We start from the raw sequence: 17,483 nt of genomic DNA on the forward strand, positions 1-17,483 counted from the left end.
CTTACTGAGATTTGTATGAGGTTGGTAGAAATTTCTTTTTTTTTTTTTTTTTAAAGAAATCTGTCAGATTGGCAGAAAATGACATAACACTGAAAAAAGAACAGAATATTTTCATTTCTAAAACTTTCCTGAAACACAGTTTTGTAAATAAATTGTAAGAAACCCATTTTTTTCTGCCATCAATAAAAAAAGCAATGCTGCCTTCAGATAACTTTTACTTATTTAATAAATTACTTCAATAAATTTACAAAAGATGGTAGTCTGTTTAGCTGGGCCTATTAAAAGCATTAAGATTTGAGCACTGGCTGTTAAAATGAGTAAATGGCAATATCACAAAGTTAAACAAATGCCAAAAAACATTTTCCAGAGTACTGGGATTGTAACAATACCATTAATGAGGGCAAAGAGGTTTTAATGCAATTTGCACATTCTAAAGTTTCAAAAAGAGGTTTTGAGTTAGTGCATTATTAATGTTCTGAACATCTGGAACTATGTAAGAGCCATAGACATTGAGCAAGTGCAGGGTTTCCCCACTAGGTCTGATGCTGACTGATTTCCTCCCTAGTGAAAAGCTTGTTTTAAGAAGTTTGAGACAGTAAAATGACAATATCCAGATAAGAGATAAACATTCCACAGTGTCTTTTTGCTTGTAATGTGTATGGAGGAAAAATTGGAAACCATTAGGTTTGTGCAGTTAAAAGGTGAATTTGAAATTAAATAGGAAAATAGTTATTTGCACCACAGATGGTTGCTCTGTGGTGCAATTGCACTGACTGCAGAGTGCTTATGTGAGGAATTGTCTAGCAACATTGGGTGGGTTCCGTAAGATTGCTTAAATTTTTCTGTTAGGTGTATTTAGGTATAATATGCAGGGATATCAAGAGTAATACTCTCCTTGATATTCCTGTTGACAGCTGTAGGAGTACTTTGAGGAAGAGATTTACTCCTGTGTGTAAATATTTGCAGGATGTAGGGATCTGTTCACACCAAGTATGTTTTATGACAGAAATCTGTTCTTTGAAGTTACATAAACATTAACTTTCTGCATAATTTTAATGTTATAGAATGTAATTTGTAGTGTTACAGCTTTAAAATGATAGAGGAAACAGAATGTTTCAAAGTGTCTTCTAGTTTTAGATGTTGTAACTATAGCTACTATCCGACATCACATTCATTGGGGTGAAAAGAAAGGAGGCCTTTAAACAGGCTGGCATATCAGGGGTAAGTTACAAAATAATTGTAAATTAATAATGATACTCACTTTCTGCACAGCATTTGCTTGCTGCTCTCAAGGGAAAGGCATTCTCTTACTCCAGAAGCCTTATTTGTTTGAGCCAAACAGCTGCAATGGTGCTATTACAGTATGTAAGAAACCCTAAAAACAAGAAAAGACTTTAGGGAATAGAATTCTGTCATCCTTGCTATGTCAAATTATGTGCAAGTACCTAACAATAAAAGTAGAGCAAAATGATGGACGAGTAATTAAACAACATGCAAGAAGTACTCTGTGTCTCTTTCCTGGCACTGATGACTGTGCAATGCCCCCTAGAAGTCACTGGAGTTTTTTTTTTCAGTGACTGCAGAGGGCTGAGGTAGGGCTCATGACACTGAAGTGACCCTTGGGGTTTTTTTTTCTTTTTCTTTGAGAAGAAAGGTTTATTGCCAGATTCTAAAGCTGTGTCTTTTGCCTTGCTCTGATGAAAATCTTAGTAAAGTGATTACTGTCTGATGGGGCATAATTTTGGGAAAATGTGATCTAAAAAAGCTGAATTCTAATGACTCAAGAACTATGCATTTCAATGTTTGTACCTAATAAACGTAGGTGGAATTTTGTTTTACTTGTTGTCCACTATTGTTTCTTCATTGCTTGTTTTTTCACTTACTCTGCACTAGTAGTTTTCTTTCTGATCTTTATCTCAGCTTCTTCGTGTTTTATGGGGTTTTTTGCTCCCATTAATCATATACAATATCTTCTTTCAGTTTTATTCTCTATTTTTCCATCATTTAAGCATTTAAATGTCTGTAATATAGACTGTCTAGCTATTGGGGCCCTCATTCATCCAAAAGAACAATTTTCAGGCTTGGTGTGCATTGTCTGAGGTGTCTTCTGAGAGCTCCAATAGCTCCTGTAGACTTTCTGAAGTCTACAGTTTCTGTTTTTCCCATTGACTTGGGCATAGCGAAGACATGTATGTAAAAATCACTGTGTGTGATGGAAGATTTCAACCATTCCATCACAACGCTCTTGTCTCTGCCTCGGGTGCTGAAGACTATTGTGGTGGTATCGGTTCAAATAAAGAAGAACAGTAGCAGGAGGAATAGTGAAGTTTGTACAAAAAGAATTAGAATAAGAGTTTTTCTATAACCAGGTATATAATTTTTATCCTCAATTCTGTTGGCAAGCCTCCTTCTTTCCTGTCATCAGTTCAATCAAGTTACTCTGCCAAACTAAATTTGAAGACGGAGCTGGCAGTTCACACCCTGGCAAGATAATTTCTTGCGTTATTATAGAGGCTACAGCAAACATACCTCCTTGAAATAAGAAAGCCAGAATAGCGCTGAATTATGCTCCAAAGGAATAATTGAAGTTCTCCTAAACTTTTAAAGCCAGCGTGTGTTTTATTATAATGACTTATTAGAATGTTTTCACTTAGAATTTTTTAACCTCTTGAGTTATTTGGGTTTTAGGGTGTTTTTTTTCCCCACTGCTTGGTTGCCGTTGGCCAATTTCAGTTTTGACCATCCACATGTCTTACTTACAAAGCAGGCCAAGGAAAATGTTGGGCTACATCAAAGATAAAATTTTATCTTTGGGGGATGGTAACTGACAATCTGAATAGTTGCACAATATTTGTTTTCTTTTTTAAATAGTATGACAGGATCCTAGATTGCTGGTTATGGAGTAATTTTGCTGGTTTCTGGGAAATTAGAGACAATCCAAACATTAAGGTGTGCTTAGACAAGTTAGAGGAGATGATCCAGCAGCTTGCTGCTGAATGGCAAGGTTCTTCCCACTTTCCTTGTGATAGTTCTTGTGCTACTCTGAATTTTGTGTCAACTGATTCAGAACAAAGGAAAAGTTTTTATCCTTCCCCCCCCCAGTTAGTTTTCTGCTGGCCTTGTGAACTGAGTTGGCTTATCAGGAGGTCAGCGAAGTGTCAGAGGTAGCTCAAGGGAAGAGATGATATTGCATACTCAAGGAAGGGAGCATGATCATCCCTTTTACTGCTAGAGCTGTCTCAGAGATGAAATGTTACTGTGCTTTACTAAAACACATTTTTCAGTGATTGACCTTAATATGAGAATCTATAAAGATACTCGCTTGGAAATTCTCCTATTTTTATGAAATATGGTTTATATTATAAAGTTGTTAGTATGAAATTGCGGCATTGTTAACCAAGTCTGCCTTTACCGCATATTAACCAAATAAACTGGAGAGTTACTCAGGTGAATATTCTGAGTGAATGGAAATTTGGGTGAAGTGATATGAAAGGAATGAACTGTTCTGACTTCTTGTTCTGTGGAAACCCGCAGAAACTGTGGGAATGGCGGAGCCGTTTGCTGTTTGTATGTGCTACTTATTGCAGTCAAACACTTTACACATGGCCACTCCTTGAGTACACAACGGCCGTTGCGATTGAGTGTTGTAGCAGTTCAGTGCTGTTGGCTCAGGGGAAATTTCTAGGTGTGATTTGGGTCCCACCTTATCTTTTTGAATTACTAGCTGCAAAGAATGAAGAAATATACTTTCCGTGGCTTACTGAACTGCTACAGTGACCAGCAAGGGACTTGCAATTATTCAAGTGCCCTGTGGCACTTGCTTTTTACATAGAGCAGATATACTTTCTGATAGCATCTGCACATCATATAAAGTAGAATCTGTAGCGACAGGCTGTGGCAGATTATTGGGTATTATGTCTAAAAAAATTATATGCCATACTGGTAGATGAGTGCTTTGCTTGTGAATTTCACACCCTGAGAGCTGTGCAGTTTAATATTTTATTACGCTGTTAGTTTAAATACCCTGAGCATACAGCATGAGGAAAATAAACTAAAAATCTATTATTGTTTCTCACTTCTGAGCTCCGACTTGTCAAAGTGCTGCAAGCTGAATTGTTGTATCTAGTTAACACATGCTCCAATTTCCGTTGTAATTAACACTTTCTGCTTGCATATTTTTCCTACCATTTAAGTAGTAACTGCATTGAAAATGAGTTTTCACAGTCACAAAGTTTGCACTCTGTGAAGGATAGAGGCCAAACAGCAAATAACAATTACAGTTAATGTGGTTTTTTCCTCAAGAGCTTTTAATGAAGGGGAGAGAAAGCAGGATGGAAAACAGTAGTTATTAAAAAGGAACAATATACATAAGCAACATTATTTTTAAGAAGGTGTATCTTGCACAGGTTACTCTGACATTACTGTTGTTCTATGCCATTGCAACCTGCAGAGTTCCTGGTCCCTTTGGCATTGCTTAGAGGTTCACTGCCTGATGTGGTAGAGATGTGACTTCTTCATGTGTGAAAACCAGTATATATGAGATAAAATATACTTCAAAGCATATATTTAGGTAGCATGTTCTGTAATAGCAATGTAACAGCATATACAAGAATTTGAATATTAAATGTATTGAAAGGGATACTTGGGCTATTTTAACTTCAGAAAAAATCTGCTTCATCAGAAAGTCAGGAAGCCTATGAAGTCGTGTCTTACAAAATCATGCCTTAGATTTTGTTGCTAATTGGGTAAGCCAGCTTCTTTGTGATAAAATGTACTTGGTGAGATAGTGTATTCTAAAGAGTATTCATTGCATTTTGATTCAGTTCACAGTGCATTACTGGATTATTTTTTGCAAAGATGTTTTGAAACAAATAACTTGCACAAAACATAAAACTTCTGGTTTATGGCTTACAAATGAGCCAGTTGGCTTGTTAGTAGCCAAATCGCCATGTGTTACATCTGAAACTTTGTTTTCAGCTTTGTCTTCCTATTTTTGATCATGAGGTGAGACATTCTTTCTTAAGAATCAGATACTCTGAAAGGTCTGTTGTTCCTCCCTCTTCCTACATTTTTTGTCGGGGAGAAGGGAAGGAGGGAGAGGGGATGGAGTTGTCTACTTTGAAGAAATACTTACACTAGCGCTTTTTTTTCTTTTACTTTTTTTTAACTGTGTAGTATATATGGTGAAGGTATATCAAGCATTTACTGTTGGGGAAAAAAGATCGTCCAAGTTACATAAGGTCAGATAAGTCTTCTTCATTTGGGAAGGAAGGATACTTAATTAAAAATAAATCCAAACAACACCCCACACCAGAAAACCGGCTCCTTACTTGGCGTAACTTAGCACAGTTCTGGTGAGGTCACTGGATTTATGGTAAAGTTTGTGTTTAAGGATCCTGCTTTCAGGTTTTCCTCCCCAGCATCAGATTCTTTTTGTGGGATAGATAACCGTTCTCGATTCATTCTTACTATTCATGCTCTTTTATCTGCGGAACCCTATCTTATCTCTCGTTTGTTATAGAAATGTTACATAGTTAAGTTTGGCAGGTTGCTTTAAAATTTTCTTTTAGTAAAGTCATGGAATAGCCTCTTACTGTGTAAGATTAACTGTTTATTGTTCCCTCCTTAATTGCTGCTGACTGAAGTGCATGTTTCTAATACTGGTGACATTGGTGAGGGTCATCATTTGCGTTGTCATGATTGCAGAAAGTTCTATCACTTTGGGTTTCTGTATTTTAACATTTGCTTCATTCTTTGACTTAGGTCTGGAACTGTACTGATTTTTCTGTTTAGTGGTCCTGCTTCCCAAATGAGAGGTGTTAGATGTCTCAAAAAATCAGAGCTGATATCGCTCCCTGTTATCATAATTTATCATTATGTAATTACCTATTCAGAGTTAAACATCATGCATAAAATACATGGTTGTTGCTGAGAAATTGTCTTAGTTCTTTTACGTGCACTGATTTGCTGTATAACAAGGGAAAAATGACTAACCTTTCTGAGAAAGTAAAGAGAATATTAATCTCTTAAATTTATTTAATAACTACAGGTGTAAAATGCCTTCTATAATTTTAAAAATATTTTCTCTGTTAGTGTTAATAGCTGACTAAAAGCTAAAACCTGTTACTCTCCCACTCGTGGAGTCAGTTCCCCATGACAGGCATCTGCCTGCCCCCATTTACTGTGTGAGCATTTGTGGACTTGGTTGGCCTCGTGCCTAGGACTACACTGCATGTCTGTTTGAATCAGTTTTCCCAGATGGTACTGTGCTTCACTGCTGATGTGCCACTAAGACAACCTTGTCTTTTTTTTTCCTCTTTATTCTGGGGAAAAAAAGAGGTCAAAGATGACTGAGCTTGGTTTTTGACTGGTGAAGAAGAGGACAGCCGTGTAGGATGCTGACTTCATTCATGAACAGTTAATAATTTCGTATTTGATTCCGGACCAGGATCTAAACAATCCTTTTAAAAATAAATTTTTCTAGAGAGCTTTCTTTGCGTGAAGGATTGCTCTCTCACTGGAACGTGGAAGTGTAATGATAGCCTGGGGTGAATGTACAAGCAGTTCTTGTAACACAGAAAGCTGTTGTCTTGTTTAATTTTAAAACCACAAAATAAACGCTGTTTTGAACCAGGTTGTTTAGAAACAGCTGCGATGGAGCTCAAAGACTGAATACTTCAAAGGCTATCCAGATTGTTTTGTGGTAAAATGTTGGGTTTTTTGGAAAAAAATTTTATATAAAAAAGCTTCTTTAACTGTAGAAGCAATGTATTAACCGTATTATTCTAGAGTCTTTGGTGTGCAAAACATTTCATTTTTCATTACTGTTGTCGCCGTTCACATATTCCATTATTTAAGGAGGTTATTGAAAAATTGATGGTATGTTGGTACCAGAGAGACATCCTGTAGGCTGCAGTGTTGATTTATGGCACATGGAACACAGTTCAGTGCTTCAGTTTCCTGCTGGTGAGCGGCACTTTGTCATTGTCCCTAAAGAAAAATCATACCAGTGAAATCCCCTGTGTTTCCCCCAGGTTGAGTGATGCATACTTTTTCTTTGAAAATGATTATGAATTATTCACCTTTTATTGTGCTGGAGTGTGCACATGGTGATCAGAATCTTGTTCATAATACAGAGTTTTTCACCATGTTCAGGGTTTAGTTTAATTATGTAGTTGAGTTGCACGGTAGCTTTTCGCTATTCTTTTTTTCTTCTCTCTCCACCCACCCCACCCCCCCCCCCCTCCCCGCCAGTGTGTCTGCCAAGCCTCTGTGGGCTAGCACAGATTTTACCCCGCATTTCCTAGCATATGTAGGTATCTCAACACATGAGTCTTGGTCCTAAATGTTTGTTTTTCTTTCATGTTTGTTTAAAATTTTCCTTGAGAAAATAAGTACAGTACTTCTAAACTTAAAAAGACATTTTTTCCACACAAGTTCTTGAAAATCAGACACTTACATGATTTTAAAGTTTTATTCTTCAAGTTGATTTTCTTTTGGGAAGAAATGATAAGAGAGATCTAAGTGAAAAATCTCTTGAAATAACACGTGTAGTAGTGATATAGATTTCCAATTGAGGGCAACTTTCTCCTGGGAGATGTGTTGAGGAAAGACTCCATGATATAGACCACCTGTTAGGAAAATGAAAAGGCTGTATGATCTTTCTTCATAACTCTGGAAGAAGTGTAAAATGTCAGAATAAATGTGTGACTTGGGTCGAGGTCCCTTCACAGCTTCCTGGATTGCATCTCTGGACTTTTGAAGGCTTTCCAATAAAATGTAACTTTTCTTATAGAAGATAATAACCTGCTGAGCACTGATCAACTTCAGCAATTTTGTTTTAATTTTGGAGTCGTGACTATCTGTGCAAGCTTAAGTTTCTAAAATTACTTTCCTTTTAACTACTTTTGCTTTAAATATATGCGCTCTTATTTTATGCACTTGATTTGATTTTTGCTGTAACAGATGGTAAGGGTTAGCAGTTAAATACACAACAGAAAATCTTCCTCATCAGCTGAAAAGGAGAGGTTCTGAAAAGAGTGAAGAATGTGTGTTTTCCTCCAGAAGTTGTACTTAGATGAGCATACGTTCTGGTCTCATTCCTTCACAATGTTTACTTTTATTTCAGGACTCTTCTAAGGTCTTTCCACATTAAAATTCCTCTTTGTGTTGCCTAGTCTTCATATTCCTTAAAACAAAGAAATTGAAGTCTGAACATATTATGTTCCCTGTATTCTTTAATTATTGTTCTTACAATAGAATGCTTCCTTTTTCATGACGGCAGAAAAAATGTTTAATTTTTTTGGTTTATATTTTCTGTTTTGCCATTATGGAGCATTTCATTACAGAGGCTCTGTAACACTTTGGGAAAGGAAATCAGACAGAAATTGATCTGGAGTTAGTACTCTCTAAACCAAGTCTGGTTCAAAAGAACACTTCTTTGCATTGCTGGTCGTAGCCCCACGATGATAATAAATAGTTGGGGAAATGTGCAGTAGAAAGGAGGCGTAGTCTCTCTTTGATAAGAATAGGTTCTTTCTGTGGCCTGTTTCCATTAAAATGCTGAATTAAATCAGTTTATTTTTGGCACATAAAGAAAAGATTACCTGTGCTTATGTATTTATATGGACATTTGGTATTTTTCTACAGTTTCCTGTTAACAGTGGGAAAAAAACATTCTAGTTTGAAAGTAGATTTTACTTCACAAATGAAATATTTTGGGCACAGATATTTTCATGTTCTCTTTAAATGAAATGTTTTATAATTAGAAATGGAGAAAATGGAATTTGAGCTTAAAATACATTTTTGTGAATAGATACATTAGTATTTTGTATCAGCTTAGTCATTCAAAAGAATGAATTTTAAATACCTCCTTGTATTTTGTTAGATATCTCGCATAAACATGAAGAGGTTTCTGTGAATCAGTCTATTGCTTAACCTTTCATGAAAATCTAATTGAGTGCGAACAACTGCTTAAATAATTCAATGGACTAAGTTATTCTTGGCTGGTATAGTCCCAGCCTAGTGCAGTGCAAATGTCTGGGTGTCAAGCAAAATTGAGGTTTTTTCTTTTTTGGTGACGAATGTGATTAAGAATAAAATCACAGTTGAAAAGCGTACAGGTTGATTAAGGAAAAAAGATGAAATGTAAACTAGCTCTGCCAATTTGGTAAGTGACATAGCTGAAAGCATGTAATATTTTTGGTGATATTGATAAATGTTATTGGATTTCATTGCTTTCTTTTCATATATGTGACCTTTTATTCTTATTAAGGGACATTGTGTTTTTTATAGCACTATTTTTAATAGTTCTAGAGTGCTATTTCCAACTCTAGAACTCCAATCCAAGATTTGGATAATGGACATTAGATTTTTTTGGTTAGTTGGCTCAAATATTTTCCCTCCTGTTTTTGGAAGGAAACTCAGCTTTTTCCTTTCACCTGAATCCTTCCAGGCAGTTATCTCTTGTCCCTTCAATCTTTTATTCACGTTTCATTACTCTGTTTACTTCTGCTGTTTCCTTTGTGTTCACTTTTAACCTCAAAGGACTTTTTTGTTGGGTTTTTTTTTTTTGTTTTTTAAACTAAAGGTGGAAATGGAATTAATTACTGATCCCATGCCAGTACATTGGCCTTTGTTAACTGTTGTTTCCCCCAAATTGAAGAGTTCCAATAGTCCTGGAGGTCAGTTACCTATAGGATTCTGGGTCATTTAGTACAGAGGCTTGGCAACCCCTTTAGTTCAGAGAACTGTCGAATAACTTTTGCTAATTCTCTACTTTTCCAAAACATCTTAGTTCTTGAAGTTAGGTTAATATAAGCCTGTAATAACAGTATGTAAGTGATCTGAAAAAAGTGGGTGGAGTCTGGCCAGATACATTCTTCAGGGTTACTTTGAAATAACGTGAATTTAAGGCCACTAGTGTTTAAGCGATGTACTAAATGCATTTGTTTAATGACTGAATATGTTTTGAGATTATCACTAATACAGAGACAGTTTCATTCTTTCAAAATAGAAGTAGAACATTCAACCAGGTAATTAACCATCATGCTGAACAGACTAGAGCTTTGAGACCAGTGGGAGAGTGGTTTGAACAAAAAGTAACAGCTGTAGCTAACCAGCTGACTCAGCAAACTGCATCATTCTGGAAGCTTATTAAAGGTAATGCAATACCTATGGAATTAGATACATTATAAAAACATCTGTGCCTTGAGATCATCAGAGGATTACTTTAGTGGAAAATATGATGTCCTCCATCCTAATAGCTTAAATTTGCAGAAGGATCTGTCAGAGTGTATAGATTTTTTGATTTTTTTTTTCTTTTTTTACTGAAAGGAAGAGAGGAGGCAGCTGATGCAGGTGCAGGTTGAGTTGTCCTGTGATATATAAAGCAACCTGTACTTTTTTTTTTTGCAGACAGTCCAAATGGTGGGAAACGTTTTGTAGTAAAACAAGAAAACTGCATTTCTTCTTGACATTCTCTCTGAATGTAAAGGGTTTCAGTAGATGCAGAGGAAAAAAAAGCCTCTTACTTGTTTGGTTTTGATACCTGTTATTTTTCTGTCAAGATACAAGCACTGCATTGAAGCAAAAACATTTGATAAAACTCAATGTATAAATTTGGTATCTGCACTCCTCTGCCTCCTCCACTCCGCTGCCGCCTCCTGTTGCTTAGATAAGATAAAAGCACTCACTGAAGGACTGAGTTACTCAATGTCTTGAAGCAAAACAGTTTATGAGATCAGTGGAAGGAGAGGAAAGATACAGAAATTAATGTCTTCTGTTACTGAAGAAGGTATAAATTATATTTACATCTAGTATAAAATTTAAAGAAAAGCTATCTAAAATGTTAGGCACACTGCTGGTGAGGTCTGTCTTAAATAGTATGTTTTTAAAAGACTTTGGTTCATGCACATTCTTAATGATAGGCAAAAAACTTAATTAAAAAATTTTGCAAAGAGCAAAAATTATTTAATACTGTTAAGTTTTATTGTTAGATGTTTGGAGTACTGTCTCTAAGTTATTTAGCTTTTTTTGGTTACTGAATCACTTACAAATCTGCAACTGATGGATATTGTATCTCCCATGGTCTATTTTATGATGTATTTGTTCTCTTTTATAATGTGTTATTGAAATTGAAATGCTGGTAAGACGTTGAGTGTTGCATACTTTGGAAAGGTATAAGACCTTATTAAAGTATGTTTAAAATATGCAGGGATACCTGTTTCATTTTCATAAGTTTAAGTATGACTCACATGAGAGTGGAAGAAGCACTAGTTTTAAAAATAGAGCACCACGTGTTGGAAAAAGTTTTATTGTTTTATTTAAATGAGTAGGTTTTAGTTTTGTTCCCTCATCCTAGGTAGATTTCTAGGCAGTTGGAATTGCCTTTGGATACATTTTCCTTACTTCGTGGTTGATTTTGCATACATGGGGAATTTATGGCCTTTTTCACAATGTAAGATTGTGAAAGGACTAGAAGAGCACAATTCAATTTGGCAGGTTCTCTTGTCTCTCTCTCAATCTAATTACGGTTGCTGAAACAGTTGTTCATCCTGTACGTGGAGAGAGGCGCAGCTGGATGCGGGTACATCTGTAGCTTCTTAAAATGTTTTTGGTATTGCCAAATTAAAAAAGAATAAATTTGTAAGACAGTTCCAAAGTTACGTAGAAAAATAAACTGTTTAATGGGGTAATCTGTGATTTCCCTAGTCTGTGTACTAGGAAAATAACATGATGTATTTCAGTTTTGTAGATGTAAAGTATATTCTTCTCCATCTACTAGAGCTTTGGGGGATCCCTTTATTCCATGTTTGAAGTCCCTAATCTACATGCCTATAGTGTTCTAGTTTAGTCTAGATTCCCTTTGGAAATACTTTCTATAATCAGTTGTAGGAATTCAGCAGGGAATGGCCCAGGCCATTTTTTTCCATTTGGTGTTTCTCGAAACACTTCAGGTTTTACAAACCATAGCTGGAAATGATTTTAAGATGCATATGTCCATATTACATTTTAAAAAACCAAAACACACTACCATGTAACGTAGCCTTGAAATTAAAGGGAAAAATCTTTGTATTACGAGATTTTAGCTGCTTCTAAAACTGACACCACCTCTTCCTCACTCCATTTCATGTAAATGTAGAATTTTGATGTCTGTATGTAGAATGTGCATTACTGGACTGATACTTAAAAGATGATGTAAGAGTACATCATTATAGCAGCACTGTACGTCTTTGTGTGTCACTTTCACATGTTGGTGGATCGGATGATAACCCTGTTTCTGCAAGTGACTGCCCTTTTAGTCCCAAGTGTAGCATAGCCCTCCGTTCTACTAAAACGGAGTCTAGTGGAGTAAGTCCTGTTGCTCAGCCTCTGGGCTGGCCGTAGATGTCTGTTTTCCATTTCTAAAGTTTTGTGCTGACTGCATGTAGAACTTCTATTTGACCCTTCAAACACGTTTCCAGCCCACTGGAGACACACTTTGATTTGAAGCAGTGCTTATTCAAAAAGAAAATTTTTGTAGCAAACACATGAAGAGCTCTGCATGGGAAAAGGCTTTTAGATCAATGTTAGTCCCTTGGGAATCTCTGACTTTTTGCACTAACAGTGGTGCCAATACTGTGATTTTTTATTAAGAAAAACCTAATGGCAGTTTCCTTTCTCCCCCCAGTTACCCTTCATATCTGAATAACAATGAAAAGTAGAACTTCATATCATTAAAAAAAAAAATTGCATAGAAACAAGATGAAAAGATACCAAGGTTTGGAGAAGTGGGGTTTCTAGTGTATAATGGCAGACTTTGAAGAGGCTTACAAGATATTTGTGTAAATTTTGTGCACCTTGAAATATGTTTTGTTCAGTTATCATTATATAAATGTATGGGTAACAAGGCAGCATATAGTTTTAAAGGCGCACAAGAATACTCAATACAATTGTAACTGATAGTTATTATTAAATAGTTAATAGTTGTTAAACTAGCAAATAAAGCCAGAGTTATTTTACTCTGCTGTCAGGTGCTGCTTAGGTCATTATCCTTTTTGTCCTGTACTGCTCTTGAACATCCTTTCATATTTTGAGGTGTTCCATTGCTTCCCCAAGCACTCTTTTGATGGCGGGATTATTTCTGTGATGCCTTTTTACTCTGCTGGCAAGGTGCAGTCCATTCATTACGTGAATCAATGCTAAAATATTTAAGGAATATTCTATGTGAAGAAATTTAGTAGCAAGTGCTTGTAGCAGGACAAGAGCTAGGGAACTGTAAACCAGAGTAAGTAACTCATCATGTTACAGTGTCTTCTGTTAGACCCTCCCTCATCTCAGGTATTTGCTATTTCAAAAATCTCTGTCAGGAGATAATGAATACTGCAGAAAAAGTGCATCCCCGGCAACTTGGTTGCTGCAAGTTAACTTTTCAACTTTGTTAAGATGCTGGAAATTACAATGAACTTGCCTTAGGGTAAAATACATTAAAAAAATCTTTGGTCTTGCTTCATGACATGGGAAACCCCTAATGCAATTTTTGGCACTGTATAAAACGAAGCGGCAAATGGAAAGAGGCAAAGCTTTTCCTTCGTGGACACAGGATGAGAGGATTTTTCCTGGGAGTGCAACATAATGGCAAGAGATGTTGAGAAAACAGTTTCCCCCATTCCCAAGCTTCAAGAGTGCCACAAAAGCTGCCTAAAAAGGGCGATGCTGACAAAGACGAATGGTGAATCTAAATACTGAGCTCATAGTTTCTGTGGATCATAGCTTACAGGTGTCTTTAAATTGCAGAAAGGAAAAAAGGAAAAAGCTATCAAAGTAAACATCCTTCAGTGCATGGGAAGATGACAGATTCTTTCTAACAAGATTTTCTGCTCTCCTGGAGGAAGACCATTTGTTAATAAACCATTTGAGAATCCATTTTTAAGGGATTTAATAAAATATACTCAGACTGCTTTCCACTGCAGAAACTATTATTCCCTTGGGTAGAAAAAGCGACTGACTGTGGGCATTAATGGTTGCTTCCTGTGATTCCTGGCATTATATCTTGCTCCCATTTGCACTTTTTCAACCCGAAGTTAAATAATTTTTTATGAGAAACCTGCACTTGATTCCTAGCTCTTATGAGGCATGTGTGTGTTCTATATTTTATTTATTTGTATTCAGTCATGTCCATCATTCTTGTTGTTTTAGTGTCTGTGTCTATAGCATGGGTATTGTGTGTGTGCATGCTTTCCTGTGTACAAGAAAGTTTCCATATCTAGCAAACTCCATTAAATGGAAGAGGTAATAGCTTTTGTGTGAATTAAATGAATTATTCCATTCTTGCCAAAGATTTTCATGAATAATTCACACATTTCCATCAAAAATTGTAGATTTTCTATTGTGATGGTTGCTGTCAATTAAACAAGAAACCTGAACCTATTATGGTCTAATAGATACTTACCTGGAGGGGCTGGGTAACCCACAAAAGAGAAAAGATGTTTTCTTAAGAATTTGGAGGAAGGTTTTCTACTGCCATCTTTCCAACTATGAATATAAGTTATACTTCTTTCAAATATGAGAGAAATACAGTGGAATTGAGGGATTAAGTAATTTTTGTAAGGAATCTTGCCCTTTCTGAGACTATCAACAGACTTTGGTTCTCTTAAATTAAGAAACAATTTTGCTGCTAAGAACACTTCATAAGGGTGTGTTTGTGAAAAATACCAGTTGATTTCAGTGGCTGAGATGATGGGAGGAGGAGAAAGTCAGGGGCAAGTGACCCTTAGAAGTCAAAGCATGGATAGTTTTATATATGTAGATGTCAAATTCAGTTGTACCCAAATATATCCTGTCTATATTATCTTACCGGCCTCCCTTTGTCATGCATGCTAAACAGCAGGCAGTGCTAGAAGTGAATTTAGCATAGATTGCTAAGTGAATGCCCAGGCACACATTAGTTTCACAGAAGGAAGAATGAAATCTGGAAAGCTAATAATATTATAGTCACTGGCAGCTCTAACAGATCCCAAATGGAGGTACTTAGAGACATAATTTGTTTGATTCTTTTCTTTACCAGAATTATCTCCGTATCATATCCAAGAACTGAAGGCATAGTGGCAGGCTGTGGATGGCAAGATGGACAGTCATTGCTCAGTCATAGTATTATGACCTTTTATATAAAAAGAGATTACAGACAGGATGCTGCCAGGAAATGACAGAGCTGGTAGAGAAGGGGACAAACAGTAGGACAGACACATTTAGAAGAGATGATTTATTCTACAGTAACATCTGTATGTGTAGGAAACTGTTCCTACTGTTCATCACTTAGACTTTCTGTGCTTGCTTGAGAATGGTGTCACATCAGTAGTAAGCAAGTGTAATTCCCTGAATAGAGGCTTGAACAAAGCTAGTGAAAATTCAAGAATAACATAGTATTTGTCCCCTCTGAACCACATGTACCTCAAAAGGAACCAATCCAAATACTTAATGTCAGAGAATAAGTTCAGATCTTTAATGTTGAGAACATGGAATACGCAAGGGTTCTTGTAAACAGCTTCCTACAAATTTGCAAGTGTTTTCCGTGTAAACTCAAATTTGACAACAATTAGTTACCATCAGTTCTGCTTCACAGTAACACTTAAACTGTATATTTGGACATGGGACAGATTAATTTTGTAACAATCTAATCATTCCAGATCCTGAGATCTTGGCTGGCGTGCATCAGAAAGGCGAGTGGGTTGGAGTTAAGGGGTGCTGTGGCTTTTTGAGCAATGAACTCGGGCAAGTGCAGATTCCAGATGGAGCAGTTTATATAGCCTGAAGCAAAATACTGAGAGAGTCTTCAGTGAGTGCAGCTGAGGGAAGTATAGGCAAATTAAGAGCATAACCCTGATTACAGATTCTGTGAATTTAAAATCTCTGTACATGTGAAGCTCAGTAATGCTACTGCACAATAGTTAGTGACATACTAATGATCACTGAACAGTAAAAGGAGTGAAATAAAGTATTTACTTTTGTCCATTGAATCAGATCTACTTGGTTCATTCTAAAATGTATTGGTTGCCTTGCTCTTGTCTTGAGGGCAGTGCTGTGCACCATCAGACAAATATGTCAGGTGAAGGAGTGACTTTTTTTGCTCCCTGTCTTGATAAAATTCAGTCTAGAAATTGATGAGAAAAGGGCATGCGATGACTGCTAACTGCAAAATGACCCCCACCCATCTGACTTCAGTTTCTGTGGTAATTTTAGACTTTGCTTTTTGTAATGTAATACATATTTTCATTACATTTGCACTAAATGTGGAACAAGCTTATTTGCTTGCAAGATTTGAACGTGTGCTGATTTGAAGTAAAATGTGCACAGTTCAGGATCTGGTAGACATAACAAAGCTGACAGGCCCTTCAAGAAGCAGAGGAGGCTGTTGATAAATCCTACATCAATACCTTCTCCCCAAACTTATCTATTTAAATTTCAAAATATTGAAATATTGTGGAAATTTAAGATAGAAAGGCTTGTTTCAAATTAATTTAGAATTTGCTTCCAGTCTTACTTATGGATCTCTCACTTGGTAATCAGAAAAACAGGTAATTTCCATTCTTCTTTTAATGACATTCCTCTTGCTTTGAGGAATACCAGAGGATGCTCTGTAATGACCACTCTCATAGATTTAGAGAGTTTTGCTTTGATAACTCAAAAATCTGCACTGTTTCTAATTAGCAAAATTAGTGGCCATCATGTTTACGAAGTGTTGCATAGCTGTGGAACAGTGTATGGTAGGGAAACTTGTACTGATAAATACAAAACCTGAATAATATAATTTCACTAAAATAAGTGTCTTTGTGTGCTTTATTTGAACAGTTCAAGTGATTGACCTTTCATTAGAGCTCTTCCGGATTTTTCTGTTTGTTTTCAGCTGTTGGACAAATTAAAAGATCGCTGGATGCACACTGGCTTATGGAGAAACCTGGAGCTGGTTAAGACAGTCGTTGCAGAGCCACAAGGAGGGGCAAAGAGTGACTTTGATGAACTGCTGAAAATATACTATGATGCAATAAAATGTAAAGGAGAAAAAGGTACGTTCTTCAGACATACAAAATAGTTGATACAGACTCTTCAAGCTTAAAAAAAAAGAAGGGATTCCTAAAGTCCGTAACAATTAGAATAAGGTGTAGATAAACAGTTACATTAACCTCAGCTTAATAAGTTATTGTGATAAATAAGTGATATTCAAACGACAGTGGGCTGTGTAAGGATGTGCAATTACATGTCCAGCAGGGCGCAGAGTGGCTTCTCAAAGAATCAAACTTACAGTACGTTGCATAACTGTGATTTACCATCTTATATTACAGCCACTATTGGACTTCTTCTCAAAATACTTAAATATTAGTATAGAGAACAAAGAATGATAGTATGTCAAAAAATAAAAAGCATGATTTTTAGAGTGCAAAATTTAAGGTTTAAAATTTTGTAGTAGGTACATATGGTTCTTGCATAATTAAGTACCACTTTATTAT

The 17,483-nt window shown here is 36.2% G+C and overlaps 1 protein-coding gene across 1 annotated transcript in view; it reads left to right on the top strand.

Annotated features, from left to right (window-relative positions):
• Positions 1-17,483, top strand: part of BRIP1 (BRCA1 interacting DNA helicase 1) — a 63,925-nt gene that overhangs the window by 25,438 nt on the left and 21,004 nt on the right. The window contains exon 15 of the mRNA XM_076354633.1: positions 16,883-17,042. Coding sequence (XP_076210748.1) covers positions 16,883-17,042 — 160 coding nt within the window. The remainder of the gene's footprint in view (positions 1-16,882; positions 17,043-17,483) is intronic.

This window comes from Aptenodytes patagonicus, chromosome 17, assembly GCF_965638725.1.
Source record: "Aptenodytes patagonicus chromosome 17, bAptPat1.pri.cur, whole genome shotgun sequence".
NCBI lineage: Eukaryota > Metazoa > Chordata > Aves > Sphenisciformes > Spheniscidae > Aptenodytes > Aptenodytes patagonicus.